The following is an 11356-nucleotide window of genomic DNA, read 5'->3' as shown; positions in this document are numbered from 1 at the left end:
CTCTAAGATTTTATGGGATATACTTGGGCTGTGGGGCCATATTGTCTTGTGGTCAAGCCTTGATATTTTTGCTCATGAGATATGTGGTCTTGAGTAATTATTTGCTTATCTGTGCATCTGTTTTTCATCTATAAAAGGAGGGTCATGGAATTTTACAGTCTCTCTTTTTTTGGTTCTAGTTTCTTTATCATGGTGGTTCTCTGTATTAAAAGAGTTAGAGCTTATGAAGTGGTACTAACACAAAATAAATGATGAATGTTAGTGAATTTGCTGCAGATGTCGCTGAAGAGATAGTGCACACAGAGGAACACAATCAGGATGTATTCCATCTATGAAACAGAACTAACTTTAATTACCTATGTAAAAGACACATGAACACACTATGAGCACACTTGTGACTTTTCACAAAATCTTTTTTTTCTGTAAGTGGCTCCAACAATACCTTCTCTACTCTAGTCATTCCCACCCCTCCACCACAAGGCTGGGGAAAACATCCTTGTGTTTTACAAGAAATGACAGGAACATAGAAGACTTTGAGAAGATTACATCTCAACAATATTCAAGATGCAGTAAGCTCTCAGGGAAGTGGGTGGAGTCAGATGGACCACTTCCTTCTTGCATCCAGAAGTCTGTAACTGATGTGAGTCATCCCACCAGCAGTCATCCTCTACGTGCGAGGCTCATGATTTGGTGCAGGCCTTATTAAATCAATGAAGCATGGTCCATGGCCTTGAGAACTTGGCAGTCAAATTTGGAAGGCAAAAATTAGTGATTGCTGAACAATGTTCTGGAGATAAAAGCACTCTGAGCAATAAAGGAAATCTCCAGGGAAGAATTAAGTCATGGCAGAAAGTGGGAGAAGTTTCTCAGTGGGGATAGGTCTTCAGCTGAATTTCTAATGAATGTAGGCACCAACTAAATGAAAGAGATGCACTGACCAGAAACATCACAGAAGCAGCTGGCAAAGTACCACGTCAGAAATCGCCCATCTTCACAGCAGGATCCAAGAGAAAGTTGTAGAAGAGCAGACTAGAAAGCTGGAGAGACTTCAATGTTATAGAATCTGGAACACCAGTCATGAGGGTTTGAAGCACTGTAATTTTTTCAGGAAAAGGTAGATGCACACCTTTGAACACTATGACTGTTACTTGAAATGAAGTAACCCATTGGAAGACAGAGAGGCCTGTAGACAGTTTAAGTCAACCGCCCAGGTCATGCCTTCTCAGACCCTGGGTGAGGCAACATGCCTACAGGTGGGAAAACTCTGAGAAGCTCCACCTAGAGAAATTCTACACAGCCAGATGTCTGCTGAGTGTCTGGAGTTTCCAGATGGAGTGTCTCCATGTAAACTCGGGGCCATTGCTAAGGTAGGATATAGAAGAGGGAGAGAAACATTTGAGCTGAAATTTGCCAGCAGTCCTGACAGTGTTTTTCTTCAAGGCCAACAAGGCAAGAAAATATTAGAAGAAAAAATTTCAAAAAGACCAAGTCCTCTAGTGGAGAGAAGAGGAGAAAAGCAAGTGTTAGAAATGGTGAGTGGTGGGAGACAGAATGCATGATTTGTCTTCAACGAAATGCTACTCACTTGCCCACAGTTCATTATCATCAAGAAAATCTTTTGGGGATACGCTGTCCTGAGAGAAAGTAGTTTGTGGATAATCTGGGAATCTTACAAATACCCCATGAAAAAGGGGACGGGGGAGGGGAGCGGACAGCCTTCTTTAACTTGAGCAGCAGTGAGCCCATAGTCAGTCTTGCAGAATCTTGGGAAGCTGTCGCTCTCTGGTTCCCATGGTCTAGCACTGGTTTGCACATGCTGTTGCCTTAACTGAACTCCTGGAGTGGGGACAGGGAGGGCCCTTTGACCTACTGGCTTCCTCCCAGAAGGGAGGCAGGAACGTGAGGAGGATCATGGGCTCCTACCTCTTTCTAGCTGTGGTCCTGGCTACATATAATCCCTACTGGCTGAATGACTTTGTTGTGTAACTGTCCCCCCACCCCGCCCCTATAGAGTCTGAGAATTTAGGGTACCTTTTATCCTTTTGAAATTTTGCTCTATAAATGGTACTGAGTTTGGCAAGTTTAAAGAACAGAGAGGAACCAGAAAAGTGACTCTCAGAACTGTCTTTAGTATCTAATGCTTGCTTCCAAAATGCACTTCTGGCCAGATCTGCAGAGAATTCCCATTTGCCCCACTCAGACAATGCATAGGCAAACCCCAGTGGGTGCTCAGCGCTCCAGCCAGCCTGCGCCGTGGAGAGGATGGGTGGTTGGCATTTTGTCCTGTTTCACAGTAGCCACCTTTGATTCCCCCCTCGCTTTCCCGTCCCTCTCTTCCACTTCCTTTCTTCTCCTTGTCCTTCTTTGCTCTATTTGCCTTTGCCAGGAAGATGGGAACAATAGAAATATATTTTGACTTCTTTCTTAATCAATATGACTACAAGTGACACCTTTGGGTCTTTTAATCCATTTGTATGTGGCTATTTAGAGGCTGCTGTGAGTTTCTGGGCAGTTCTTTGTGGGCTATAATGCCTGGGTGCACACCCCAGTTCTGTTGTACGCATGGTGGTGAGCTACTTTTCCTTTGTGCTCGTTACCTCATCTGTAAAAGATTTTAGAATCAGTTGTCATGATTGACATCTCCACTTCAGGGCTGTTGTGAGAAGCAAGTGTACATGAGAAGAACAGGGAGATCTCAACCTGTGTTTCGATGGGTAGGTTGTAGACATTTTGTATAAATATTTATGAGAAATTTGGGTTCCTTTGTGTACTTTTCTAAGTATAGGATCCAGGGCTTCTGCCGGAACTTTAAAAGGAGGATTACTCAAAATGTCTACAGTCGTCTATGCCTGCTGCCTGTGAGCAGGAAGGGAAAGCTCCAGGGCACGGGGGTCTCGTGATGTGACAAAGCACTGACTGCCAATGACAGCACCCTGTGACCTCTTCCTCAGAAATTACCAAAGGGCGAAGAGGATATCTAGGAGCTGTGGCTGAAAGCTGCCTCCCAAACACCTCTATATACCTCTGCCTTCTCAGTTTCCCCATGATCCACCTCCTCTCACTCAGGCAGGTAGATGAAAGCAGACAGTGGCTCAGAAGGTGAACCCGATCCTTTAAAGCCCTGTTTGAGTCTAGGCAAGGAGAGCCGTGCCAGTCATGCTCACGCTTGGGAGGGTGAGACGGGAGGATGGCAATGAATTTGAGTCCAAACTAGGCTTCATAGTTGAGTTTCAAGCCGGCCCAGAGTGAGACCCTGTTTCTGTTGTTTGTTTGTTTTTAAAGCCCACTGAAGACCTGCAAGTGACCACTGCAGCTGCCTAGCAGTCTCGGAACCTAGAGCTCCCTAGGTCTGTGAGCAGAAGCAGCAAGAGCAGCGAAGGGAACCAGAGCATAAACAGTGCAGTTTCTGTTTTCCTTCCCAGGGTTGGCGGGAAGGGATAAAAGACTCAGTGTGAGTCACTTTTGAAGGGCATCCTAGGCCCTGCTCTTTCTGGGTCATTAATGTGTTTCCAAGCCGATTGTTTTGTAGGAAGCATTTATTTACTCTTAGTATGTGTGTTTCATCGGAAGCATCAGCATCAAGGCCCATAAAGCACATGATAGAAACAGGCATGCATACGGAAGAAGTAGTCTCTGTGTGGACCAGCAGCAGGCAGGCTCACCGTATCAAAGAGCGATGGAAATACAACTGAAAACACACTCAAAATGTAGTACAGAAAATAATTTACTTCTCATTCAGAATGACTTTCAAGACCTATTTGTGAGACAGCAGTCTGTGATTATAGGTACAATCTCGAAGTTATGATAACATTAGGGCAAGACTAGAAAGTTGTACAAACAAGATTGTGGAACTGTGTATAACAAAAAGAGGACGGGGAACATTGATGGGGAGCTCTAGGGACAAATAAGACTATCAAAGAGACAACAAGAAACAGTTAGAAAACCAGCTTCTTCAATACAATGAGACTTGGACACACACTACTCCAGTGTCTTCATTTTGCAGCCCAGTACGTTGGCTTACTAGCCACAAAGGTGCCCGTGCATGTGACTGAGACCAGAGCAATGGGCGCAGTGTGCACGTGAGTATGCGTGTGCTCTCGAAGACAGTAGTTTTAGAAGAATGAGAAGAAAATTACTTCCTGGGCATTCATTAGTAATTCGGGTAATAACCTGTACTTCCACTTATAAAACCATACAGTAATATAAACATTGTACAAAACAACATCATAAGTAATACAAATGAGAAATTTTCAAGTATTCCAAACAGTATTTCTACCAACTGATATCCTGCCTTATTTCTTTTTTTTTTCTTTCCTCTCTCCTTTCATCAGTCTCTGCTACCCTTGATGTTTGGGATAGAGTGGACGAACTTTTACCTCAAAGCAGAAAAGCAAGGAGGGCTTTTCAGTGTGTGAGAACTTACATCCTCCTTATAAAACAAGACCTTCCCCGTGGCAAAGCTTTACAAATGTAGGTATATAGCTTTGAGCCAGGCCACAGTTCCGAAAGTGAACCACCCACCACAGTGAACTAAGAGGCTCATCTGACGGCTGAAAGCTCTTGGGGTGGGAACAGAAGAGCACCTTATCAAGAGAGGAAAGAAGCAGGACAATCTTTAGGTCCTCTGCCCTCACATAGCCAGTGGCCTTTGAGCGGGCTAGTTGGCAAGGCCTGGGCCACTTTCCTTCACTAGGCTCAAATATCCCATCATCTCCCAACTCCAGACCAATCCAGCAGCTAAATTGGCATGCCCTGAGCACCCAGGCAAAGGAGGGAAGCCATCAGCATAGGGACCTAAAAGTGCCAGTCGTGACCACTGGTGCAAGGCAGTTCTGTGTCAGCCAGTTTTCAGAGCGTTCGCCCCTTAGCTTAGTTCTCAGTGTGTCGTCAGTGCTTAGCATCAAGACCCGATAGTTCTACAGAGCTTGCTTTCCACAAGTTAGTGTTCCTTTCTTAGCCTGCATGGCAGTTAATTTAGTTTGCCCTGTTCAACACAGTATGAAGGACCAGAGATCAGAACATGCGTGTAAGCATGCGTGCATACTCCAATTTGAGCACCTAGGGCCTTTCCCATCTAGTCTTGTAGAAATGTGTGTGCATGTGTGAATGTACATTCACACACATATTTGAATACATAGATACAATATATACAAAATACATATGCATATATTAAGTATATTTAATATGTACATATACACACATATCAATCTCACCTAAACATCGAGAGTCTGTAGGAAGTGCTGCTGGCTGATGTTGCGTGTGTGTGTGTGTGTGTGTGTGGTCCACAGGAAGTGGACCAATCAATTGACTGGAGGTCAAACTGCTGGAAGGGAGCACTGCCAGCAATCTTTGAAAATGTAGGCCTACAGGGACATTATTTGGAGACTTGCTCACGTGACACCCTTAAGGAAACTTGGGGAAATTTGAAATGAATTGGGTCATACCCCAAGGAAAACTCCGACACCCACAACTAAATCTAATTTTACATGGAAGTGACTCACACAGCAGGCAGCGTGGACACTAGGCTACAACGTGGAGAAAGCATCGGTGCTTAATACAGATCAATATTTGGCCTCAGATTCTCCAGAGCATAGAGTCTTGGCATTCCTGCTTTCTGCCTCTGGTGAGAATTAGGCACACTGAGGCAGCAGGGAGGCACAGTCTGAAGAACCCTTGGGTGTTTTCTGCTTCTCTGACCCGCAGTTGGAAGGACTGGCCAAGTCGAGATAGAATCGAGACTTGAGGAAGCGACGGTATGAATCCTTTTCCATAAGGTTGAAAATCTTCTTCTGGGCTTCGTCAAAACAGGTTATCGTGGGCTCTAACATGTTCCGGCTCGTCTCCTCCCTGGTGCAAGAATCTAGGTTCACCTAAAATGCAAAGATGAAGGTTGTATTAGATCTAGAACCCTGTTGAAAGGAGGAGGCTGCAGGCTTCTTCGCAACAAGAAACAGCCAGGAAACTTCCTTTACATTCCTTCCAGAAATGAAGCCCATAACATGTGGTTCTGCCCTGGCATATGTGAGACTATAAAATGTTCACCCTGCTCCTAAGTGGGAAGAGTACTTTATATTCCTATACTCTCTTTTGTATTGGGGAGATTTATCATTGTATTTATTAAGGAGAGCCATTGAAATCATATGGACAAAGTTAACTTTTTTCCTAATAGATTTACTTGAAAGATTGATAAGATTTTAAAAGCTTCCCCCATCGTTTCCTTTAACTAGTAGATCTAAAGATCCCTGACACTGAATGCCACTCCTAGGAATCTCCTAGGATTCCTAGATCTAGAACATTCCCTGCCATGGAAACTTACCTCTTTTGTTGCTTGCACGGAGATGAACTCATTGTAGATCTTCTTGGCCCTGGGGCTTAGTTTAGAAGGTGACTTGATTTTCTTGTACTCCTCACAGCTGATCCAGAAGTCAATATTCTCTTCACTGTATTCGGATTTCAGAAAAGCTTTGAAAGCTGCCAGTCCACCTGTGATGGATGACAAAGTGCCACAGTCAACACACGGGTTGACTTGCTCAATAGAACATTTCAAAAAAAGCCAAGGTAATTAGGAACCCAGGTGTGAGTTGAAGAAACCCCCCCTTCCTTCCCTCTTGGACAATCAGCTAGCCCAAATTTATGTTTGACATCTAAAAGACCCCAGTTTTATCTAGTAATTTCTACCCAAGATTGAATCATCTTCCATTCTGAAATATCCATGTGGTTATCAACTGCCATGGTGAGTTTAAAATGAGAGTTGTGGTCCATTGTGTTGGAGGATCTCATTATGTGAATCTTTTCTTTGCCATTTTGTCCATGCAATGAGAGGGATTGGTTTTCTTACTGATGATCCAGATGGTTCCTAAATTAACTTTCCATCAAATTTGACAAAGTTCTCAAACATATCAGCTATAAGACTGAAATGTTTGTACCTGATTCTGGAACACAGAGCAATCCGGGATTCTTTGCAGTTCCCTCTAAACTGATATACTAAGAGATGACTGTCTAATACAGAGCACTGCTATCCTCCTCCTTCTCCTCCTCTCTCTCTCTCTCTCTCTCTCTCTCTCTCCTCTCTCTCTCTCTCTGTGTGTGTGTGTGTGTGTGTGTGTGTGTGCGCACGCGCACGTGCATGCTTGTTTTGTGATGAGAGAGAGAGGCATGATTACTTACATTCATGGGTAATCAGGTTTTCCAATGATTCAGCCCATTTTTTGACTTCTTCTTGGCTCACCCTGGAGACATTACAGAAAAAAAGAATGATTTAAATACATAGCATAGAACTGAGGAGAAAAAAAAAACTAAGATGAGTTGTGATCTATTGTTTATTAGGGTCTTTTTTCATAAAATATGTAGAGATCTAAAATCTAATTATGATTGCCATGAAAATAGAGTCTCTCTGTCTCTGTCTCTGTCTCTCTCTCATGTGTATTATAAATCTCAGGTCGGTCTTGAACTTATGACCCTCCTACAATTCCAAGTGCTGAGATTTACAATTGTGTGGCCTCACCTTAGAAATGGAGGCCATCTTGATCCACATCTGGCTCAGCTAAGGGCCTGCCTTCCCACCCACTCTTCTCATACAACCTCTCTCTCATCAGATAGTTAATACCTAATCACTCTTCTGCAAGGCCATTTCTTTCACCTCTGGCAAGTGACTGCTTTGTCCTTCTTGCTGTGTGAAGAGCCGTGCTCACAGGAGTCAGACTTCTGCAGCAGGAACCCCAGCCGGTGTTTCATATCCTTTGCACTGCAAGGAAGACAAGAACTGACATGAAAAATAGCTATCTTTAAAAGAGAGACTGGTGGGCATTAGGAGTCTATGGCCGCCCAGGAAAAGATTCCTTGTGTTTGCCTATGACCTTTGATATCTTTGGTGAAACTGTGCTAAGAATAAATGCTCTTTTGAAATGCATGCAAAAACCGCAAAACATGACGCCCTCTCCTTATGGAACACTTGTTGGGAAGTGGGTGTTTTCTCCTAGAGAAAGCTACGGAAGCATTTCAATAAACTAGAAGTGAAGTCAGCCAGCCCTGAGTGTGGTAGCTAAGCAGTTCCTAAGTGTGTGTGTGTGTGTGTGTGTGTGTGTGTGTACAGAGCATAAGCTTATGTGTGCATCCCTGTAAAGAGGAACAGAAAAGACACAAATACTCAGGCTGAAAGCTGAGCCCCACTAGGCTTGTTTCTAGGCAATCTCCAGCAAGAGCTTTTAAAAAAATCTCATTACAGGGAGACGTACACTAGAAAGGGCAAATGAGACTTTGGGATAAGAGAAGCAAGACAGAGTCATCACTGAGGTGAGTAATTATTTAATTAGAGCGCTTTCCAGTTCACTGCCACCATTTAATAGGCAACTAGGGGATAGCAGAGTTTCTGACTACTTGAACTTCCAGCTCAATTCGTTTTTTCTTAATAGTTTTTTTTTATCACTGTTATCTCTTTTATTATAAAAGCCAAGAAATGGTTGAAAGAAAATGGTGTTTCCTAAGCAACAAAGAATGAGATGCTCTTGCCTGGAGGGGCTGAAAAAGAAGGGTGGCGCACAATGGCATTTTAGGATGGTGCTGGCACACTGGGAGCTCCTCAGCCGATCTTTCTCAGTGTCTGAGTCTCGGCGCAGTTCTTGGGCTGCCCTTTAAGCAGTATTTTCCGCCCCTCACGAAGCTTTCTGCCTTTCTCTTTTTTTCCAAGGTGCTGACTGGTGACAAAGTCCTCCCCAGTGACAGCAAGAAAAAAATCACCAGAGCTGGAACAGTTCTACGGTGATGCTATAGATGCATTGTAATCTAGCCCGGAGAGAAGGACCTCCTATCTCTCTGTGCTGCCTCCGTCTGAGTCCCAGCCGCTACTGCTAACACTAACGTAAGCGTATTTCCAAAGAGCTGAAAGTGCATGTGCAAGGACCTTGTATCACAACAGAAGTATAAAAATAAAAACCAAAGTGACTTTGGCAGTCACTAGAGACAGATAGTCTGGATGGGGTCCTTCCTCTGCCCCCACCAATCATGTGACCTTGAGCGGGTAAGAACCTCTGCAACCCCTTGCACTGAAGATGAGAGCTGCTTAGCCCTTGGCATGCTTTCATTTGGCCCCAAAACTATCTGCTGAGGGCAAACCTGAGTCCCGACACTCCTAAATTCTGCATGGCTGATTTTATATCATCTGACAGGAGCTTGGAAAGGCTCCCTTCTGCTAACTCCAGGACTTAGGGGTGAAGGTGAAAAGGCATTTGCCTTCCAGCCCTCCATCAAACTCCCTGCTTCATTTTTAAAAAGTGATCAATGTGTTTATACTCCTGGACGGTAGACTGCGGAAAGCAGGCTCACTAACACACAAATGTTACACTTTGGGGCGGGGGGGGGGGGGTAGAGGGAGTTGGTAGACCCACAGAGAGACCCACTTTTGACCTTTAATTTCAAGAGGAAATCATGCAATACACACTAGCCTCGTGTTTTCTTGTAACCCAGATACGCTATAAGTGCTCTATGAAATAACTTATTCACACCCTTAAAAAAAAAAAAAAGACACACGGATGCCTCTAAAATTTTAAGCAGATGAGTCACAATCAGTATTTTTTCCCAGCCACGTCTCAGGTCAACAACTGGAGGTGGGGTAGGAATATAGGAGAGAGCTGGTTTGGAAAAGCATCTCTTGTTCTCACATTTGTTTGTGTGGAGGTAGAGAGTGGCACAACCGGTTTCCAAACTTCCTTCTGGGCTTTCTTCCCCCACACAAGGACTAGCGTGTTATCAGCGGTGATTCTTGGGTGCTCAGCAATGCTCAAACAAGGGACCAATAATCCCCGAAACGAGTACAGATCCATCCTCGACCTTCTATCACTCCTGTAAACCAAACAATTTGACTAAGGACCGAGCTTAAAAATCAGAACCGACTCCAAACTAAAGTCATGCCAAATAAAACACACAGGCAGCAGCATTGAGGTGCCTGCTTCCTAAATCAGAGTGTCTCGCTAGTCCTAGAGAGAAGCTATGATTGTTTCTCCGCCACTAATCCCAAAGAACTTCGTAAACAAAGCATGCAAGTCATTGAGAAAGTCTATGCAAAACTTTAGTCTGGCCAGTGACAGAAACCAGCTTACCTCCTCAGGCAAGGAAGCCGGCAGACCTGCAAGTCCTTTGCAACATGATGTTTAACTGTGTGATTCTCAGCGGAAGGAGAGAAAGCAGGAGGAGAGCTCGTTCTGTCTTGAGCACGTTGCTTCTGCTAGACAAGACGCAGTCAGAATTCTCTGAGCCTCTGGCTCCCAAGCCTGTAGGGGTCTCTTTTATAGCCCAGCCACGGGCCGGGCAGCCAAATCAGATGGCAGGTCTGCAGGCTCAGCTCAGCTCTGGCGCTCTGCCTCTCCAGCTCCTAGAAAGGAGAGGAGAAAAGGAACTGACTCATCGCGGATGCAGAGGGACTGAGCAGAGAGAAGCCCTTTGCAAAGTAGACATCTAGAGAGTGAGGTTTTGCTTTTTTGCCTAGCATCTCTGCTATCGTGTGACAGTCTGGATTTGTAGGAAGGGTAATATAAAGACCGTAGTGCTGAAAAAGAGGGGGCTTCTTCATTGGCTTGTTAAAAACAATGTCTAAGGAAGTTGCCTCCCAGAAGGAAAGGAACCAGCAAGAATTCTTCAGCTTGTCTTGCGGCTGACTCTCAATATGCTTTTTCCCGTTGGATTAGAAATAACATTCTATGCAATCTAGGTGGAGTTGGTAATAAGATCATAGTCTCTGGGCATTGATTTGTGGAAGAAGCCGGCCTGATCGGTAGCACAGAGGGATGTATGTGGATGGCACACAGTTATATTCCCTGCAGCATAGCAAAAGCCCAAAGGAAGATAAATCCAGTATGTCTGTAATCAGCTTGACTTTGAGACATTTCTACTATGTCACTAAGAACAAAATGCATTCTGCTTTGACATTTCTCTCCTGAAGGGCATCTTCCTTGGCGAACAGAGTTTGGAGATGGCAGACAAACGTAAAGGGGGAACGGGGTAAATCAATATAGGGAAAGTCCCCAGCCTTCTCCGATGAAGACTGAAAAACACATGTTAAATTGGCACTGAAAAACCTCTCCTGAAGGTTTTCTAAACATGAAGCACAAGAAGGTTGTTAGCTCTGCCCTTGGCCGTGATGTGGGAGGGATTACAGTGCAAAATGAAGTGAGAGAGACCTTGGACCAGGGGTCGGCAAGAACTTGCCAATCAGAAGAGATCAATTAAAGCTCTCCCTCCTCAGTGAACTAGAGCATTCTTTCTTTACCTGCGCCCTAAGAGAGGGGATCACTCAGACAGTGTGTTTTGGGAACAATCAGTGGAAGAGTCAAAAGATTCACGGAGGCTTGAGAAAGTCCCAAAG

The 11356-nt window shown here is 44.4% G+C and overlaps 1 protein-coding gene across 1 annotated transcript; it reads right to left on the bottom strand.

Moving 5' to 3' along the window:
- Nucleotides 1-3614: 3614 nt before the first annotated feature.
- Nucleotides 3615-7740, bottom strand: LOC119827567 (regulator of G-protein signaling 4). The gene is made up of 4 exons (XM_038349348.1): nt 7640-7740; nt 7168-7229; nt 6317-6483; nt 3615-5870 (listed from the first exon to the last, which is right to left on the bottom strand). The coding sequence occupies exons 1-4, from the start codon at nt 7732-7734 to the stop codon at nt 5631-5633; spliced, it is 564 nt and encodes a 187-aa protein (XP_038205276.1). The 5' UTR covers nt 7735-7740; the 3' UTR covers nt 3615-5630.
- Nucleotides 7741-11356: the final 3616 nt, after the last annotated feature.

Source organism: Arvicola amphibius, chromosome 12, assembly GCF_903992535.2.
Source record: "Arvicola amphibius chromosome 12, mArvAmp1.2, whole genome shotgun sequence".
NCBI classification, from domain to species: Eukaryota; Metazoa; Chordata; class Mammalia; order Rodentia; family Cricetidae; genus Arvicola; species Arvicola amphibius.
This window is presented reverse-complemented; position numbering and strand designations above follow the sequence as displayed.

Bases quoted from the DNA above. Each gene is read 5' to 3' on its own strand.
- LOC119827567 (XM_038349348.1), bottom strand. From the start codon at position 7,734: ATGAAACACCGGCTGGGGTTCCTGCTGCAGAAGTCTGACTCCTGTGAG. The intron at 6,484-7,167 runs GTAAGTAATCAT...CATCCATCACAG, and splicing joins AAACCTGATTACCCATGAAT to GTGGACTGGCAGCTTTCAAA. The intron at 5,871-6,316 runs GTAAGTTTCCAT...TTTGCATTTTAG, and splicing joins CCGTGCAAGCAACAAAAGAG to GTGAACCTAGATTCTTGCAC.